This window comes from Lampetra fluviatilis, chromosome 4 (assembly GCF_964198595.1).
Source record: "Lampetra fluviatilis chromosome 4, kcLamFluv1.1, whole genome shotgun sequence".
In the NCBI taxonomy this organism is placed as follows: domain Eukaryota; kingdom Metazoa; phylum Chordata; class Hyperoartia; order Petromyzontiformes; family Petromyzontidae; genus Lampetra; species Lampetra fluviatilis.
In genome coordinates, this window is record NC_136278.1 from 18928213 (window position 1) to 18949635 (window position 21423).

The 21423-nt window shown below is 46.4% G+C and overlaps 1 protein-coding gene across 1 annotated transcript in view; it reads right to left on the reverse strand.

The window, feature by feature from the left end:
- Positions 1-372: 372 nt before the first annotated feature.
- LOC144931623 (putative E3 ubiquitin-protein ligase RNF144A) overlaps positions 373-21423 on the reverse strand; it is a 41424-nt gene continuing 20373 nt past the window's right edge. Inside the window, exons 3-8 of the mRNA XM_078855707.1 lie at positions 18287-18391; positions 12596-12656; positions 11126-11408; positions 9892-10036; positions 8533-8622; positions 373-6768 (exon numbers count right to left, since the gene is read on the reverse strand). Coding sequence (XP_078711833.1) covers positions 6619-6768; positions 8533-8622; positions 9892-10036; positions 11126-11408; positions 12596-12656; positions 18287-18391 — 834 coding nt within the window. The 3' untranslated portion in view covers positions 373-6618. The remainder of the gene's footprint in view (positions 6769-8532; positions 8623-9891; positions 10037-11125; positions 11409-12595; positions 12657-18286; positions 18392-21423) is intronic.

A 21423-nucleotide genomic window follows, 5' to 3' on the forward strand; every position in this document is an offset into this window, starting at 1 on the left:
CTTCCCAGAGATATAAAATTGCACAGATTAAGTGCAGAATATGCAACTGTAGTGTAATGCTGAGTATACTGAACTTGATTCAATCTCCTGGCACAGCAGTTGAATAGGCAAATTTATTTAGACTAGAGCCAGATCGTAGGCGGACAGTGTCCGTGAGAGACAACGTGATTGCATGTCACTGCTAACGTGGCGCTCATCATCATCAGCCAGTCAATTAACTTCTGGCTGAAGGCCTCACGACGCCACCAGCTCTCACGAACCTGGAATGCAACAATCCACCTGCAAACAAGCAGATTTCATTGCTTAATCTCCTCTCGGAAATAAAATAAAATATTATCTCCAGAAAAAATGAAACAACAAGCCAGTACATCCACAGAATATAACATCTTTAATACAAATTAGACATTTTTTAATCCTCAGAAATAGGCTGATACATTAGAGCAAAGTGCAAGTAAGAAATATTTTTCTCATGTTTAAAGTTTCATAAATGAACAGTGAAAACATCCCAGTAAGGTGTTGAGTAATGCAAACCTACCCTTTCATCATCACCGAACCGAACCTACATCAACCGAATGCAATTGAGAAAAGCCGCAAAAGCCGACAGAGTCCACCAAAATACAAACGGCTGGTGTAGCCACACACACAGACCGAGCCGGGCTGTCTTACACAAGTTTGAATCTCTCAAATGAAGAATATTATATAATTGAGTGTCTTTCAGAAGCACCACCGTAGCACGTAAGTGACATCACTTAAGTGTCAGCTAAAGGCATTTCACAACACATTAATGTCACGAGTGTGTGAAGACGGTACTCCTGAAAGTCAATTAAAAGTCATTATTAATAAAGCAATGAACTGTGATATTTAAAAATGTGGCTTCCTTTAAACAAATTTAATTTCATCCATTCCATGGTTTTGCAAACGGTGTTTGTTGCCTACAAGATTACACAAGTGTTCACATCTACGAGAAGTCCCTTTTACTCCCATTTAAATAATGTTCATAATAAAACGTAGCTGTGCCAACGCTGCACGGCAGCAGCCTTGCAACCTTAACTTCACAGAGCAGCGTAGCAGACCGCAGCTTTAATTCTGATACAACAGTAGCTGTCCTATGGAGAAACTGGCCACCACCATTAGGAATTTATATTGCTGGCTCACAGCTGCTAAGTACAGAACGGGTTTAGAGCTTTTGAACGGTTAGTGACCTCGAGTCAGAGGGTGCAAATTCCATTCATAATGACAGGGAACTGGTATCTCTATATGGCCATAGTTATCTGGCAATTGCATCTCCATCAAACAAAATAAATGGGATCAATTATCAAAGCGGCATGGGACGATTCACAATGGATGCAAAAAGTAAACTGGATTAACTGTTGTAGTGCTCTTATATCATGAATTTAACATTGCACCGTGGGTTCTGCTCGTGACGTGAAGGCTGCAAAGACTGCTCCTGCACACAGCCTGGGGTCCCACAAGCGATAGCGACCACGTGTTGACAACTACAGCCTCCGTTACATTCAAGACACTTTGAACGTGTGTGTATATATATAAACCTAACCATCAAGCTGCTGAATTCACAGTGGAAACGTGTACGATTAATTCGATTAAATTCCCCCGCCCCACCCATACAAAGTGTCCTCTGCTGGACGAATTTGAGTATTGCAGCACTCGCGACTTGGAATTTGCAGAACATTGGGAGGTAAGTCGTCTCCACGACTTTGCAGCCGGAATTGTGTTGCAGTGCTGTATACCGTTAAAATAAACAGTTTTATTTATTTATTTTATTTACCAGGTAAGGCCCACTGAGCTGTATAGCCCGAGCTGCAAAAAGTTCTTTATTTTTCAAGTTCTTTATTTGGGAATGTGGCCTCCATAAAGTGATGCTATATTGGACATATAATTGGCTGCGAGTTTTTAAAAAAAATCGCATAAGTCGACAGCCCATCACCCATTATCCCGCTGGGCTGGATAGAACAAGTATCACTGTGGAGAGTCAACCATTTTGCCACCTACAAGAGGCCGCCCCTCAATATGAATGTGACATTTTTCCATGACTGGTTGAGGGTTGCCAAAGGAAATGAGCAACACCCCACACTCATTCTAACAGGGAGAGACTTAGTTCTTCCTACGTTGCGATTTTAAATAGGCATTGGATGTAGCATTTAATTCCTGGTTAAATACATCATTAGAGACCTCTTGGAAGTTTTTAGCCTTGCAATTTGATTTCCTACATTAATAATCCCAAGCACTTTGGGGGGGGGTCACTGTATTAGAAATGACGGAATTGTCGTGCCAATGAGTTTGAAGTCCACCATCTAGAGTCGATACTCATCGCCACAATCCCACCACGACCCTGCAATTTTATTCCTTGAAGTGCAGTGGGGGGGGGGGGGGGGGAAGAGGCTTCAAGATAAAAGTAAACCATTTTTTATTCTATTTACCAGGTAAGGCTCACTAAGCTACATACCTCTTTTTCAGAAGCAACCTGGCCACAAATGATAGCCCAATTGAGTGGCTTATCATTGTGGAAATTTATAGCAGCCAAAAAGAATTATGTTCTGCAAACTCGGTGGACGCTGCAAGTAAAAATGTAAAGATGCAACCTAAAAAGACACTTTCTGTGATAACTAAACACCGAACCTGTCCAATTCGATGTTTTGAAGCCCCTATTTTAACAACCCTAATGGCTGTAATCCTCCCTGTAGCTGGTAGTCCAGATGAGAGAGAACACTGGCATTAGTCTGTTTACAAAAAACATTTTAACTGCCGCACTGCGATGAATTGACAATTGTTCCGGCGAGGAGATGAGAGTAATTTTTTGGGTTGCATCTCCTTTTGAAGAAACGTTTTGCATTTTTAATCATACCGAGACAATAAAGTCATAGAATTCCCTCACCTGCACAATGGAGCCAATAACGAGCCATCTATTGAATGCAACTTTAACGACACGTAGCCCCAGGACCGCATTACACCCACAATGGCAGCATGGCCTGAAAATGAGGTTCACATTGCATTACAAATCAATAAAAAACTCAAAACATCAGCAAGTGCGGAGACCACAACTTATTTCACTAAACGCCTTCACATCTTCGTGAAGAGAATTAAGATAAACACTTGGCATGTACAAGCCTGTGCTTTTCACACATTACGCAAAGCGGGAGGACGGTTTCCAAACCCCATCTTTAAAAACAAACTTGGCAATGACAACTGGTGTAGCCTTGAGTTCGGAAAATATGTAACGTATGTTCATGATGGGCACAATTCCTACACAGCCATGCTGGAATCGTAAGACACTATGATGGACTCATTATGTCACTAATCAGTGGTCAAAACGGAGACTAAAAAAGTGCCGTTATGACACCCATTTGTCATGCAGCCCATGTTCACTGCCGTTTCCTCTAAGAAAACAATGTAGCGTAGGAATAGGAACTCTTCTGGAAAGAGCCCGTGTACGTGTCTGGCGTTGTGAGAAGCACCACTGGCATTCGGCCATATACCCAGCCCATTTTAACCACGGTCTCCAATTAATAAAGTCTTTACGATCTGACGAGTATTCAAATGAACAAAAAGCACCTCACAACAGAGGTACGAGGACACCCCACAAGTTACGCCTTCGTGATTTGATGGCAATAAAAAAATGTGGAGAGATATATAAACCAAACTGTGGCCCGAGTAGGAAATGTGGAAACCGGATTTCAACGTTGTGGGGCTCGGTGTCGCGAAATTAAGACAGGCGGCGTGAATCGGGCATTAATGCCACAGGGCAGCCAGAAGTGATGTTAAGAAGGGGCGCAATTGTTAGCAGACTGCACTATAAACCCAGCGACCCAAGTTCGAATCCTGGCCACAGCAAACAACAGTGGTGAGAGTTATCCGAAATCGATCCTGGCCCCCTTGACTTCTACACAAAGCCGCACCAACCACAAACCCGCACGGAGCAGTGTGGCAAGGTAAAGTCAAGCGACCCCCATAACGCAGGGGCAGGAGTTGTGGAGGGGTGCTCTTCGCGCCGCACAAGGAAGTGGTTGCCCGTTTGAGGATCCACACAGGCCGAGGCCATGTGGTCTGCATCGCACAACGTTTACTCTAAACGAGAAGAGGCAGCAGTACGTTCGGAGTAATCCTGATGCGAGCGATTCTTTCAAAGTTCCTGGATAACTGAGCAGCAAACACGTGCCATCTGCTGCAGCACAAGTGACCGCCACACAGCGCCACGGCCATGATAAGCCCTCACATGACAACTTCTCAATCATGTCACCGTTCAGTGGGGACATATCCCGGTTGTTCATTCATGCCACATGGGACGTTGCATCCATCACACAGGTCTGCCGATGAACGAACCGCGAGTCGTGTTTGCTGACGAAATGGGTTACACTTACACTGAAGTGGCAGGGTAGAGGGGTGTCTATTTACATAAAGTGTATTATAGCAAAAACGATTTGTCAATTGTTAGTGGCAACCAAACAAAAAGTATTAACATGCATCGGATTTGTGAAGTTAAGATTGTGGGAAAAACAGTTTCCAAGTACAGGGCATAGCAATCCATCCAAAATTTTAACCCTCATCCAATGCAGAACCTCAGTCTTGCATCTAACAGAGTCCCTGTGTTCATCACCACCGAGCTCTCGTCTCCGCAAACACAGAACCTTCATTTGTTCCAATAAACTTCGCTCAGCACTGAATCCCCACACCTGAAACAAACCCAATGACTCGTGCAACGCAGAACTTTCCACATCCAATACAGAACCTGAACAAACACACCACACTGAATGCCCATGTCACGACACACACGACCGACTGTTGCCTAATGACGGCGTCTTTGTTTGGTTCGTAAAGAGTTGACGAATTTTTGCCCGATCACAAACGTTAAGAAAACACGCACTATTTAAATTACCACAAAAAATATCATCAACCACTGCCAGCGAGTAGTGGATTCGCTTGCGTTCAAACAAATCGGTCTTTAAACCGAGCATCAAGAGTAAATCTTTATACGGGCAAATAAAAGACCAAGCGGGTTCTCTGCATCAGAGTGTAGGGCCAATTTGTTCTGTTCCTTCCTGTTTGGTGCACGTGGGAGGAACCAGAGTTGCCTTGGGGAAGACCCAAGCGTTCCTGTCGGAAACACTTAACCACTCCCCCCGCACCGCCTTCACAAATCGGTCGACATCCTACTTGGCCTCTCCTCTCATCTCCCGTTCACTTCCCACACCTGGGTCGGCTGAGAGCAACGCGCGCGAGATGGCCTCTATGCGGGTGTATCCTCCATGGTGAGCGCGAGCCGACCACGTCCACCCCAAGTGGACGAGAAGCGCAAGTTGTGCTTATAGGGTGGCGGAGCTTTACCGACGATACCTCCAACAATACAAAAATAACTAAATTGGTAAAGGGTCAGCTTGTAAAAAAAAATTAACAACAACCGATGTCTTAAGTCTACTAATCAGGCTGTGCATACACACAGCATACGCTATAGTGAGTGCTTCAAAAGTCTTGTGGGTCGTGTCCCACAACACACTGCAGTACTGTATGCACATGCTGCATCTTAGCGTGTGTGACAGTGTTCGACATGCATATACATGTGCACGTGTGACCATGGGTTAGCGCAGTGCGCTACATTTCTTGACACCCGGTTCAATTTCTAGCCATGACAGGCAACACGAGCACTGTCCGAATCTGTCCTGCGTCTCTCCTAGGTCGCCTCCGCCTAACGCTCGCTAACAGCACGTACCCAAAGAGTATCATGCGGCGATTGGGGTTAGGGAGCACGCTGCGCAAGAATCCACGCGACACAGGTTCGATTGCTGGCTGTGACGGAGGCAATTGGTGCGACGTCTACCTTGACAAAGGGCCTTCTCAAGGTAGACAAAGAAAAAAGCTCCTGGTGTCATCTGACATCATTAATCAGCTGCACAACGGTCAGCTCAAAAACTTACAAGAAAATAAATATGCAAGAACTTACTTTGTAACTAGGTTTCTGCATTGGAATGTTGGACAAATTCCTTTCGAATGCAGGGGGTGAAACTGGAGAACACATATGCGTGCAAGCGGAGGGCATGGCCGCAATGACATCTGAGCACATTGTAGCCAAGTAGATTGGGACTCTTAACCGCACTGGGATTGCCACACGTTCTCCACCAACTCCTGACCTCAACGCACTGGTTTAGAAGTATGCCACCAACTCAAGTTTTGTTTGTCTTCCAAAGTCAAGTCGCTTACATCAAAGCATCTCCCCCTGTTCCAACGATCGTGATGAAACAGCTGTAGTAGGAACAGAGGCATCAGGTCTGGCTCAACGGCGAACGATCCGAACACCGCACCCACACCCAGTCTCCTAACAAGGCCCTTTGCTTTACTCCTACATAAAGCACACCGAATTAAATTTAAAACACAACACTACGTACTTTATATGATGCCAAAAAAAGTCAAGTCAAAGAGTCCCTGCTCAAATCGAGCATTCGGTAATGGTGTTTCATCTCCGTAAGCGGTCCTGAGCCAGTGTTGAGAATTCCGATCCTATGGCGTGGACCAACTGGTCGCTCCGTTTAGACCACCCCCGTGACCCCCGCGCTGCTGCTGCAGCGGGTGGGAGGCTGCTAGAGCAGAGACGGACGGTGCCCGCGGCTCTCAGGAGGAGGGCGCGTTGGCGTCGGTGCCACGGCGCTTGCGGAGGCAGCGGGGCCGGCAACGCGCGCACAGCACGCACGGCGCCGCCAGCAGCAGGAAGGGAGAGGCGGCGATAAGTAGCACGCCCAGCCCCGCGAAGATGCACACCACCTGGGCAGGCAGAGGGGGGGGGGGCGGTACAGAGACGGAGTGTGGCATTGGTACCACTCCCGACTGAGCCGTTGGCATTGCCTCAAGAGGCCGAGTGGCCATTCACGTCTTCTCGCCGAGCGGTGCGACCCTTTGTGTTGGAGCATGACCTCTGCTCCACACGGGAGGAGGGCAGCACTTTCCAACCTGCTCTGCATATGGGAGCAATGTTTGGTCGCCGGAAACAGTCAGATTGATATTTTAATTCTCACAGCTGAAATCTAGGCAAATAAATTAGGAAAACAAATTAATTGCCATGTTGCTTTGATGCAATAATTTTAATCGTAAGGGTTGAATAAGCAGAATTAATTGGTGGACCAAATGAGAGCTATGCTTGATAACACTATGTAACACAATTTTTGTTCCTGGGTAGTAAGTGTTATTTTGTAATTGCTTATGCCTAAAAAGTATAGAAAATGGATATTATTCCTCCACAAATTTTGCTTTTGTGACCAGGACAGTGATATTTTGAAATGTACTTATTTTCAATGAGAAAACGTTCAAATTTTGTCTTTTCGTTCACATAAAGTCATAAAAAAACATATGAATAAAAATTTACATGTATGTATCCTAAAGTAATACAAAAATGATGACAAAATATTTAAAAGTGAGTAGTTTTTCGAGATTTTAGATTATACTGTAAATCACTTCCACGAATCAGCCCCCAAATGTAGGCTCCCATCATGTTCTCGTTATACTGTCCTTGGTAGCGGCGTTCAAAGTCCAGTACGTATATCCTGGTGGAGGCGCTCGCCTTGATCCTCCGAGTACACTCCCATGTTCTCCTTGAATTTATCAAGGTGTGCATCAAGGATATGGACTTTGAGGGACATCCTACAGCCCATTGTGCCGTAGTTCTTCACCAGAGTCTCAACCAGCTCCACATAGTTTTCGACCTTCTGATTGCCCAGGAAGGCACGAACCACTGCGACAAAGCTGTTCCAAGCCGCTTTCTCCTTACTCGTGAGCTTCTTGGGGAATTCATTGCACTCCAGGATCTTCTTTATCCGTGGCCCGACGAAAACACCGGCTTTGACCTTTGCCTCAGACAGCTTAGGGAAGAAATCTTGAAGTACTTGAAGGCTGCCGACTCCTTACCTACAGCTCTGACAAATTGTTTCATAAGGCCCAATTTGATGTGCAGTGGTTGCATCAGCACCTTCCAGGGGTCCACAAGTGGCGCCCACTTGACGTTGTTCCTCCCCAGAGAACTCGGTCCGCTGTGGCCAGTCCCGCCTGTGGTAGTGCGCGCCTTGGTGTCTAAATCTTTTGTAGTCATTTTTGTATTACTTCAGTATAAATACATGCTAATTAACTGCTGCTGCCACTGCTAATAACACTGTGTAACATTTTTTTTTGTTCCTCGGTAGTAAGTGTTACTTCCTAATTGCTTATGGCTATTTCCCACAAACTTTGCTTTTGTGACCATTTTCAATGAGAAAACGGGTGAATTTGTCTCTTGATTCATGTTATTTTTTTCTGACTTTATGTGAACGAAAAGACACAAATTCGCCCGTTTTCTCATTAAAAATAGGTAAATTTAAAAATATCACTTTCCTGGTCACAAAAGCAAAGTTTGTGGGGAATAATAGCCATTTTCTGTACTTTTGAGGCATAAGCAATTAGCAAATAACACTTAGTACCCAGGAACAAAAAAAAAATTGTTACAGTGTAATAACAATGGGTTCATGATCTCTTGCGAGTGACAAAGACAGCAACAAATACCTGGGTTCGATGCCAGAGCACAGAGGCGCGTGTGTGGCCCAGCTTGTTTCTGCAAGGTCCGCGGTCATAGTGCCTCAACAAGAAGTCTCCCTGCAACAGCAGCATTGGTACCCACACCAGGATTATAGAATTAGCACCAACAGTAACAGCACATCATCAGCATCAACGAGATCAACAACGTCAGAAACCGCAGCAGCACCTGCATCATCTTCAGTAGAATGCGTATCATGAACAGTAGCAACATCAGAAGCAGCAGAGGCAGCATAAGCACCAGTGATAGCAAAAACATATAAAAATGGGACCTTTTTTGCCAGTAACAAAGTATGAAAAAATAAGAATAGTTTTTTACCCTTTCTGGCAATCAAACAGGTGCTAAGATGTTCAAACACCAAATATAAACCTATTGCAAGGAATAATGTCTGCAATCACTACATGTACTTGTGAACATGCAATATTCTTGTTTTTTCATACTTTGATACTGGCAAAAAAGGTCCCATGTTGTAGCTGCTCACCGAGCTCTAAATGCCCCAATGCATTGTCTTTGTGCTGTTCGTCTTTTGGCATTCTCTGGTCTGACATCGGTGAGACTAGGCCCGAAAGAAGGCTTCCTCTGGAAGAGGCCAATCAGTTTCAAAGACAATGCATATATTATCAGAGCATGTTATATTTTCATGTTCACCACAAGTACATGTGGTTAATGCAGACATTATTCCTTGCAAAAAGTTTCTATTTGGTGTTTGAATATCTTAACACAACTCCTGTTTTATTGTCAGAAAGGATAAAACATGTACTTATTTTTTCAAAACAATATTAGTAACAGCCAGAAGAAGCAACAGCAGCAACAGTAAGAAAAGTGGCACCTAAGGGCATGTGAATATGCACACGCATGTGTTTATATGCAAGCATCCCTACGACTGTGTGTGTGTGCATGGCCCTCATTAGCTGCTCGCTAACAGCACTTGTCCCTACAAGTCTGTTATGGAAAAAAGGGCGATCTTTGTTTGTGAATAGTGGGGAGCGGTGACATGGTGGGGGCCCGCGTTCGATTGCCTCTCACGGCCAACGCCAGTGACGATTATCTGAACCGGTCCCGGGCCTACCCTAGGTCGACTCAGCTTCAAATGACTACCTGGTACAGTGCAGTAAGCATCGCCACTCGAAGACACAAAGGCGGTCGGGCGTGGTGATGGCCACCCACCCCCTCGTGTACCGTCCTGGCCTTCATAGGCGCTCTGTAACAGCACTTGCATGAAATGTCTGTCAAGGATGTAAGGGGGATCGTCGTCTTTGTGCGTGCGTGCATGCATGTGAATGTGTGCGTGCGCGCAAGAGAGAACGCATGTCTGCGCGTGCACTCACGTCGAGCGACTGCAGGCAGTACCAGCAGAACGCGTGGCGACACTTGCCGCACATCATCTGGGCACAGCCCTCGTTGCGCTCGATGAGGACCCCGCACGCCGGGCAGCGCTTGATGGGTGCCTCCGACAGCTCCCCCAGCAGAGCGCTTCAACGGAAAATAATTTGTTTGTCGAGTCGCACATTCATTCGTCCGTCATCAACACATTCATTTGATATTTAATACTCCGTGCATTGACCATGATGTCCACGAATTCATTCGTTCAATCACGCGTCCGTCCGTTAAATAATTTATTGATTTATTCATTGTTTATCCGTTGGTGGTATTCATGAAAGTATTCGTTTATAGACTTGTTTATGCATTGTTCATGCATCAATTCATTCAGCTGCATGCTGATTCATTTGTTCGTATATCCGGCACCACGCAGCAACCAGGCAGTACGAGCACAACAAAGACACGCGTTCACCACGAGTTTGTGCAGAACCTACAACCCCCTGCCCCCCCCCCCCCCAACAGTAAAAAGGGAATTAAAATACTTACCACTTAAATTCATGTTAGAATTCCAAACATGCCTGAAATAATGTCGAAATCGCTAATAACTGAATTCTGTTATTCTACCCGTTTATCAGTTTAGCTGTCCAGATCTCTTTATCCGTTCCACCCCTCCCCGCTTCAGCCTCTCTGTGTGATTTGTAACTTTAAGATCGTGCGTCTACACAATCATGCACCAGCAGTCTCCCGCCTGCATGGATGTAACTTCTTTCGCACCATAGGTAGCCAACCGTGCTACGAACGGGAGCTTTTGCTGCTTACATGTAGATTAAACGTCTCATTGTTTAACTACGAAGTCTGTGTCTATGTCCGTGTTGTCCACCCTTCCGAAACGTTATCTACATGTGCCTACGTGTTTGTGCGTTTGTCCGCACTGCGCTACGATCCCGGCGACCAGAGTTCAATTCCCGCTCACGGGCAACACCAGTGACAATTATCTGAACCGGTTCTGGGCCTCCCCTAGGTCGACTTAACCTCAAACAAGTACCTGGTGCGATGTAAACATCTCTATTTAGGGAGACAAAGGCGGCCGGGCATGGTGCAGCCCACAAACCACCTCGTGTGCCGTGCTGGCCTTCATTGGTACTCGCTAAAAGCACTTGCCCCGACATTCCGTTCAGGCGATACGGAGGGTGTTTTGTCTTTGTGTGCGTTCGTCCACGGTGTGCCGTGCCCCCCTCACACCTGGAGTCCCGCGTCGCCCGCGCGGCGGCCGCTCCCACCATGCTGCCCCCTCGTCCCCTGCCCCGCGCTGCCCCCCCGGGGCCCGCCGCCGTGGCGGTGCCGTGGTCCGCACAGGGCCGCCCCCCGCCGTGCCACGCCACCCCGCACGCCGCGCAGAACTCGTGGTGGCACGCGGCGCAGAGTACGCGCGCCGCCGATCCCGGCGAGCAGCCGTCCGGCACGCGGCATGCGGCCTGGCAGCCCGGGGATGGGCAGAACCGCCGCGCGGGGTCCAGGTGAACCTCTGCAGACACGCACAGCAACAACCTCATCCTCCTCCACTTCTACCTCATCCACCTCTTCCTCATCCATCTCCTCATCCTCCACCTCCTCCTCATCCTCCTCCTCCTCATCCACCTCCTCCTCCTCACCCACCTCCTCCTCATCCACCTCCTCCTCCACATCCACCTCCTCCTCCTCCTCATCCACCTCCTCCTCCTCATCCACCTCCTCCTCCTCATCCACCTCCTCCTCCTCATCCACCTCCTCCTCCTCATCCACCTCCTCCTCCTCATCCACCTCCTCCGCATCATCCTCCACCACCTCCTCATCATCCACCTCCTCCTCATCATCCACCTCCTCCTCATCATCCACCTCCTCATCCACCTCCTCATCCACCTCCTCCTCATCCACCTCTTCCTCCTCCTGCTCATCTACCTCCTCCTCCTCATCCATCTCCTCTTCCCCCTCCACCTCTTTCCCCTCCTCCTTTTCATCCACCTTATCCTCATTCCGTGTTGAGCACTCGCTCTACCAGACCGACTGTCACAAGGTGTTATACCACCACATTGAAGATCACAACAACTCGTTCACTCACCGAGCCACCAACTCGCCCCTCGCTCACTCGTCACACCGCAGAGGTCACAATGCATCCGCTCTACCGTTCCACTTTAGAATCCCCTCCCATCATCATATTTGTCCAAGTTCTTAAAACCTTGCTCAATTCAAGAGAAGCGTTAACTCTTGCTTAACACAACTTTGACAGTGCCGTTTCTTGCCGGCTGCATTGGATTTTGAGCCTAGGGGCCTGTGTGCAGCAACCATAATAAAACGACAACTAAATCAACAAATATAACCACAAACAAAGACAATCAACAATAACCTACAACGACAACCAACAACGACAACCAACAACAACCAACAACAACCACAACCAGCAATAACCAACAACAACAACAAGAAACAAATCAACACTGACAAACAACCAATAATAACAACGAAAACAAACCAACAATGACAATCAACAACCAACAACACCAACGAACAAGGACAATCAACAGCTGCCGCCCAGGGATGGGAACACAACATCAGAATATTAATCACGACCATCACAAGTGAGAACAATGGAAAGACAGTGGGAACAATCAGATCACAATGCAAACACTAGCATCACAACGGACAACAAGGCATCACACCACACATGCGTGTCACCTTGCTCAAACTGAAACCTCTTGTACTTGTCTACCATCTCTGTCGAGGTCAGCTTCTCAATCTGCAAAGCAAAACAACAAAATCACCACCAACTCCAGGGTCTTTCTCGCCCGCTTGGCAGCAGACGGCACTCTGCAGCTCATAATAACAAACAGAAAAGCGTTAAGGCATCTGCGGGACGAAATCCAACTTTTGATCCGTGCGAACTGGCGTGTCTGAGGCAGCAGTAATGGCTCCGTTACAGAATCAGAAACACATTCCTGCGGAGGGAGCTGGTAGGGACGTTGGGTTGCTCGGTCAATGGCCAGGGTCAACGGCGGCGTGGTGTATTCCGCAAATATGCCCGACTGTGAGGGCGGGCACAAGCCAGCCCCTCCCCACCCAGCCCCTCCCCACCCAGCCCCTCCCCACCCTCCCCACCCAGCCCCTCCCTCCCCACCCAGCCCCTCCCTGCACGACGGACACAATAATCCCCTGTGGGCTGGTGTAACCAGGAGGTTCCTACCAGTATAAGTATTTATACTGGGAGGAATCCGATGAGCAATAAAAGCTATTTTTCAGATGTCCAGTTGGGGAGGGTAAGAACGGTACAACAATAAACAGTACAGACACACAATAGTAGTCCAAAGTACATGAAAGGTAAACACATCACCCAAACACATACAAATAAAACGAAACCATCCCCATTTTACCAGACAAAGCCCACTGAGGTATTGAACTTATTTTTAAAAAGCAACCTGGCCACAAATGTATGGATCACAGAGTTGCAGCTGAACAAAGCAGCTAGAAAATTACAATTTGGCTTTTGAGTAGAGGTGTACACGAATGATGAAGGATAGCATGAGCAACTTTTCAGTTCCGAATAGAATGTGTCAGGATAGCAGCACTGTAGACGTGAACAAGAAAGAGGAAGTTGTGATGGGTGGGACGTGTGTGCAGGTGACGGAGGTTGGAATTGGAGTGACACCCAGGTGGGCCACCACGGGGAAAACCTAAAACCAATGTGGTGGGGGTAAGAGCGGTAGCGTAGCGGTCAGCGCACTGCGCTACGAACCCGGCGAGCAGAGTTCGATTCCTGCCTCACGACCATCACCCGTGACGATTATCTTAACCGGTCCTGGGCCTACCCAAGGTCGACTCAGCTTCAAATGAGTACCTGGTTTGATGTGTAAACATCGCCACTCGGGAGACAAAGGCGGCCGGGGGTGGTGCTGGCCACCCACCACCCCTCGTGTGCTGTGCCGGCCTTCATAGGTGCTACTTGCTTGCAGCACTTGCCCCAACATTCTGGTAAAAAAAGGCTATACGGGGGATCTTTGTGTGCATCAGGAAATCCACCTCCACATGGCATCAAGCGCCGCGATCGATTAAGGTGTGAGACGAGGCCATGAAGATGATGATGCGATGGCAAAAACCTTTCCCAAACAGTCTAATATGGCTATATAGGGAATCAATCTTTGGCAAGACTAAGAGTGGTCCCTGAGAACACTTGTCAACGGTGTAAGAAGAGGAAGACCTAAAGCACGGATGGCAGGTGACGATACTAAGATCAGGCCGTGGAGATTGAATCCCGATTGCGCAATAGTTGCAGGACGTGGCAGAATGAAGGAAGCATTGAGAATCGTTGCAACATCAACGGCAGTGACCGCGATGACCTCTTGTTGCGATCTTCAAACGTTAGGGTGGGGGGGGGGAATTATATTTCACCGTCATTGTGCAGCTTAAATCGATCGCGTGGTGCTTTCCAAATCCCCCAACGTGTGTCTGAGCAAGCATCGGAAAGGCAATAGGACTAGAAACTCGATGCGTGATTTGAACCAGGTCCAGGGGTGGACTGGCTTTGGTTATTTTTCAGCTCAAATTAGCGTGTTGTGCTAGGGCTGTTCCGAGAAAGAAATTTTCTAAATAATTATTTAACACTGTCTTCAACATTTATCCTAGCACGAGCCATTTCACACGCAAAAAGTCAAATGTAGCAGTAATCGCTAAGCCACCCCTAGCTCAGACTATACCCAAACCTAACGCCCTAACAATAATTGAGGACTTAGTCCAACATGGATTGAATTCTGATGCACCTGCGCTGGTTAGGCATTGCCTCACCAACACCTATTTTACCTGGAATGGCACCTTCTACAAACAGAATGAGGGTACCCCTATGGGCTCCCCTTTGTCACCAGTTATAGCCAACATGTTCATGGAAAAGTTTGAATCAGACGCCATCCAGACATCTACCCTGCGTCCTTCCCTGTGGAAGAGGTATGTGGATGACACTTTCGTCATCTGGCCACATGGCCTCCCAGCATTGAACCACTTCTTGGACCACATCAATTCTAGACACCCATCCATCAGATTCACCATGGAAGTGGAGAAAGACAGTAAACTACCATTCTTGGATATTCTGTTTGAGAGGAGGCCTGACGGATCCTTGGGACATTCTGTCTACAGGAAAGCCACCCACACAGATTCCTACTTGAAACCGGATTCCCACCACCACCCATCTCAAAAGAATTCTCTCATCAAAACGCTATACCACAGAGCCCATGGCATTTCTGACAAACACCACCTGACCGGTGAATTAAGACATGTACATCGGGCCCTCAGGATGAACGGATACTCTGACTGTACTATCTGCCAAGCTGTCTCTCCCACCACACAGAAACAGCCACATGAAACTCCGACCAAAACCATCACGTTACCATACATAGCAGGCGTGACCAAAAAGATCTCCAAAATTCTAAACAAAAATAAGATCCAAGTCCGATTCAGTACAGTGCATAAAATCCGTGATCTGATTCCATCTGTGAAGGATGTCGTTCCTGACTTACAGTATCCTGGAGTCTACAAATTTAGTTGCATTTGTGGTGATTGCTACATTGGAGAAACGAAACGTCATGTTTCTGATCGTGTCCGCGAGCACAAGTCAGATCTGAAACACGGCAGAACTGATTCTTCTGCCGTTGCCGATCATTGCTACAACTCGGTGGGCTCTCATGAAATTGTCTTTTCCGAGACCAAGGTTCTCTGCAAACCTCCCGGCTACCATCAAAGGTTTGTACACGAAGCCATACAAATATACAAACACAGACATAATTTCAACCGTGATGATGGGTACAAACTTAGTAATCATTGGAAAGATGTTATCAACCACGCAAAAAAGACTTAATTACACTTTTTTGGACCATCTTATCTGACAGGCACTATTTTACTTTACTTTACCGAGTGTTAACATCCCCAGTTATTATTTTTTAACAGTACTCTCTTCATTGTTCAGCCAGCATTGGTATAAACATGGGCATTTTCGTTCTTTTGTCTATCATGTGTATCAGGCCTCCCCTCCCCCACTCTGTCCATTGTGTTGGCGTGTGCAGCAGCAACCGCGTCCAAGCCGTCGTCCATTTTTTTTTTGCCCCCCCCCCCTCCCGATGCGTTGTACTTAGCACTCCGTGCTGTCTTTGAGCCCCGCCCCCCTCCCTCCCGATACGTTCCATTCATTGGCTACCACATTCTGATGAGCTCCCCCCCCCCTCTCCTCCCCCCTTCAACTTGCTTATAAGGGATTACATCTTGAATCATTGCCTCACTTGATGCAGCTAATTCGGCTGTGACGGTCCCACCTGATGACGGAGACTTGTGTTGCCTCCGAAACGTCGTGATTTTTGTTTTATTTTATTTTCATTAATTTTGATGTTTTACCTACGTGACTTTACCGAAAAAACATAAGAATATGTCGTAGTTGGAGTTAGGGTCAAAGTCAGGTGTCTCCCTTTGCATATGAACAACGGAGCGACACTTAATGTTATTTGCCAAATGGTGGAAATTCCACAATCACACGGCAGATAACTCGCGCAGACGCCCGGGCCGGTGGGGGGGAGCCACATAACACATGGGGGGGGGGGGGGGTAATACGACATACCGCGGTGTAGGACGATGCGACGCCACGTGATACGATATAGAACAATAAAGCATCGGGCAGTGGTTCTTAACCTGGGGTGCATACAACCCCTGGAGATGCCTTTTCTGGGGTGGGGGGGGGGTGTGAGACATGGCCAGATTTTTTTAGAAGGTAAATCATCGAACAAAAATTAAGCATGGCCACGTAAGTACAACTTACTTTGTTTCATCAAACCTATCTATTTATTAAAAGATGCGCACAGTTGACTTCCCGAAACATATTCTTGGTTCTTTCGGTAAAGTCACGTAGAAGGGAAATAATAAAATAATACAAATAAAACAATAACATTCTCACGTTTCAATTGCAACACAAGCAATCATCATCAGGTGTGAAAACCACAATCATCATCATGTGTGAAAATCTGTGGTTTTCACACCTGATGATGATTGCTTGTGTTGCAATCGAAACGTCTTGAGAAATTTATTGTTGAGTTTTTATTATATTATTTACCTTCTACGTGACTTTACCGAAAGAACCCAGAATATGAATCCCTGCAGTCACGAAAGCTTTAAATCGAAATTTTCCCGCAACACTTCACTAAATTACCGACTGTGGAGGGACGGTTGATTGGCGGAGTCACCCCTTGATGCGGATCGGAACAAAAAACCTTCAAAGAGGCAAAATTGAGCTCCACCACAAAAGTGGTAGCGGAGGTTTGGATTGTTGTTGGGAATAGTAGAGGCGAGATGTTAAATACCTCGCCTGGTATACAGGAGGTTGTGGAGTTTGCGTGTTCTCCCCGTTAGAGTATTTGGCTACTATACATTTGCACATAAGCCACTTCGTTGAGCCATCATTTGTGGACAGGTCGCTTCTGAAAAAGAGCTATACAGCTCAGTGGGCCTTACCTACTAATATAAAAATAGCTTAGTTTGATGGGAGTGTTAAGAGTGTCATGGTTAGATCTAGGGTTCACAGTGGTTGCCGGATGGAGAATCTGGTCCCTGGCATAAGAATGTCGAATTTTTACTACCCATTTGAGCACGAAGACAGCAATTTGATTTCTAATTCACTCGTAAATATTAAGTCCATACCCTCACACTAGGATTTATTTAAACATTAATACAAATCGTAAATCTAATACAACCATGGCACTAGCCAAAACACCATCTTTAACACCAACCATAAGCAAACAAATATGAACCCACGACATTTCCACTTGGCCCATTGCATAGCATTAATCGTAATTGTGAGCTTTAATCTAACTCTAACCCTAAACACAAACACAAAGCCATCACTGACACTGCAAATCCTAACACTTAGCCTAAGAGCCACAACCCACCCACCCCACTCTAAACACTGACCACGGCTCAAATTATATCATTCACCCTAAGAGGCAGCCACAATCCACAACAGTAATCCTATCCATTACCATAACACTAATCCCCCAACAGTCATACACACAGGCCTTAGCGCTAATCTACCCATAACCACAACACTGTGTGTGCGTTTGTGTGCATGTATGTGGTAGGAACCTGTTAATTTCCGCTCATGGCTAACATCGGTCGCAAAAAATCAGAAACAGTCCCGGGCCTTCCATAGGCTGACTCAGCCTTAAATCAGTACATGGTGTAGTGTCGGAAAAAAAAGGTGGCTGGGCGTGGTGCGGGCCACACTCCGATTCTTCATTCCGGCCTTGATGTGTGTTTCACTACTTGTCCCAATATAGCCGTTAAATGCTACACATGGGAGATATTTACTTTGTGCAAGTGAGTGTGTGAGCGAGAGACGAGCCTCACCTCAGCCTGGGAGAGAAGGCCTGTGATGGGACACGCGGCATCCGGGCAAGTGATGGGCTCCCCCAAGCCCTTCGAGATCTCCAGCTCCACGTAGCGCCCCATGCACTGGGGATAGCAAGGGTTAGAAGGGGGGCAGAGAAAGGACGAGAGAGTCTTCTCAGTTGACGCGGAGTTTTACCTAGGATTTTCCAATGACCAATTAACCCGTAGTGTGCCCGATATAAACTAAACTTTTTATTTCACCAGGTAAGCTCCACTGAGCAATATAGCCCTTTTTTCAGAAGCAACTTGGCCACAAATGATAGTTCAACGAAGTGGCTTATCATGTGGAAATTTATTGCAGCCAAATACTCTAAACGCATGTTTCTAAATGTGGACAGAAAAACCGGAGGACCTGGAGAAAAATACACGACCACAGGTTTCAGACTGTGTGGCAATGTTGTCAGAAACATGCAAAGAGTAAAATGAACTGTTGTTGTACTCTACTATGCTCCAATGTCTATGCTCTTCACCTTGACAAATCTGCAGTGATCAGTGTGAATTATGGACAAATAGGCCCCACTACCAAAATGGCATGGGAATGTTTTCATCCAGCAGTGGATTGAAAAAGGACTGTCAATGACCTAGGTTTGGTTAACTGTGACAATGATCTTGGACAATAATTTTCTGTGAGGGGGAAACAAATGTTATGAGTTGGGCCCCCTCCATGGGAATGTGGAATTTCCACCACAGGATTGGGACGATAAAGAATACATTAGTGCTACCCATGTGCTCGTTTGAGAAGAGGAGACGCTGCGATTTGAGGATTGGATATTTTGATTGTTTTGACTCCCGGGTTTTTGTAAGCAAGAGGCGATGAGGCGAACAGTATATCCTGTTAGGCACGGCCCAATTTAGCAAACCACCTGGCCACTGCGGCCCGTCCCTGAGAACACTGTCTTCATACTAATTTTAACCCGGGCACCGTGTTCCCGGGTAGGTAAACCTCACAACACACAGGGAGGTGCGAGTTCAATCAAGGTACTGTTCCATGCAGGGCAGGTTTTTGATGAGATGCAAAACCCATTTCGAAATAGTAGGAGACGTAAACTTTAGCGTTAGTGTTAACAGACAGATGTTTACCATTGCAGTCATGCCTCTATTAATGTCCGAGTCATAGAACCCGACACGAACAAAACAACTAGGAAAGACGCTTACGACTTTTGAATATTGGTGCGCTCAAAACAGAGGACAATGTCATGCCAAGATAGGTTATTGGTGCATTGCTTTGATAGCATCGAAGACAACACCAGGGAGATGTTGTGCGCGCAGGATGAGGGAGGGCAGGTTACCGATACAGGCATCGAGTGGCACTCAGGCCAAAGGGAAGACCTAGAGTTGAATTGTGGGGTTGGCACTGCAAAAATGGACCTTGATGGTCTTTGAAGGACATGTCGGCTGTGGAAGGAGGTAAACACCTAAAGCCAAATGGTAATGAGACTCGGGGCAGTTATTTAGAGGTTGGATGTCAACTGGACAGAAGTCAAGCCGAGATATGGTGACAAAGGCAAATAAAAAAACGTCTGCAACTAAAATGTAAAAAAAACAATGGTTGTGTAGAAGCAAATAATGAAAAAAGTACAACTGCAATGTATGGCAATAGAGTAGTAATGATGGCAGTGGCATGCTGATAATGATGATGACAGCAGTGATTGTGGTGGGGATTGCTTAAGCCGCATGGTCGTTACGATGGCAGAGGTGTGATTGATGATCATCATAACGGGGGTGATGGTATTGATGCTGGTGGTGATAATGATTACAAGTTGATGATGATAATGATTACAATGATGATGATATTGCAAGCACTGAATGAACTGGAGTTAGCTGCAAATACATGCCAGGCATATATGGGGTAATGCAGCAATGATCCACATTCTTTTGCATAATGTATTTTGATTTCCTGACCAGACTTTCTTGAATTTTCAATGTGCGTGTCATGTGTATGTGCATCCATTACCTTGCTCCTGTATGCTTTGTCGTGTTACGCAAAATGTGTGCACGCGGTACATGCTGCATATGTAATGTCTGCAAATTATTAAAAATTCGCGACGGGTCACGCACACATGTTGTTCTTTGAGTGAGGAACATTTCAACTGATTCCTAAAAATCGTAAACATTCCTTTTATATAGCTTGGGCTAGAGGGTGAACTTAAAACATCCACCCTATAGTCCAGACATAAAATGGCTCACATCCAACACAGCCAGCCTCTAGCCCAAACCTAGAACCTTACCATCCACCCAAAGTATACATTTACAAATGGAACACACATCCATAACTAGAACAGCAGGCTAATGTTTTGACATATGGCTATTCTCAGAATATGGAGAAATTGGTAAATTTATGGTTGGAGACTGCATCTTGCAAAGCAGTGCACCTTGAAAACAGGGGGATGTTTGATGTTGACATTAATATGATACAACTGACATATATAAACTGTTTTATAAACACACAAAGCAGTGCCAATTTAATTCATCTCAGACGGATAATGGGCCGAGTCGAAAGTGTGTGTACATGAAACATGTGGCTACCTGCCAAACTTGTCAGAACAGTTGTGGGTGCGTCCATTTCTTACTATTATTATTATTACTTATTGTGAATCAAAACATGTCCAATGCAAAATACCCCATTACCTCATCCATCCGTGGGGCTTGAACAATCTCGCATTCACAAACTGGTGCGACAAGCGTTCCGATGGCCGAGTGTTTCCTCGTATTTAGAGGTCCCTCACGCAGCAACCCCAGTGAGCGTTTAAAGCCAGTTCAGAATGGTCGTTCAGTACCCCAGTGGAGAGAATGGAACGCGAGGATTAAAATAAATGCTGCGGCGGATAAAATCTTGGCCCGAAGAGCAGCACCGGTGGGGCAAGGTGTGCACAGGTCTGCGATAAGATGCAAGACATGTTTCGCATCAGAAATTCCAAATGTCTTTGCTCCAAGGTCAGAGGGCAAAAGCGTCTCCCTGCTCAAACAAGGGGCATTGCGGAGAGCAACTCTGCTTGAGGCCCTCAGCCAGTGTTTGTAATTTCGACATTTCTATGGCTGCAGTCTGCAACGGATGACGACTGCTGCCTTTTAACTAAAGTGGAGCTCATTATTAT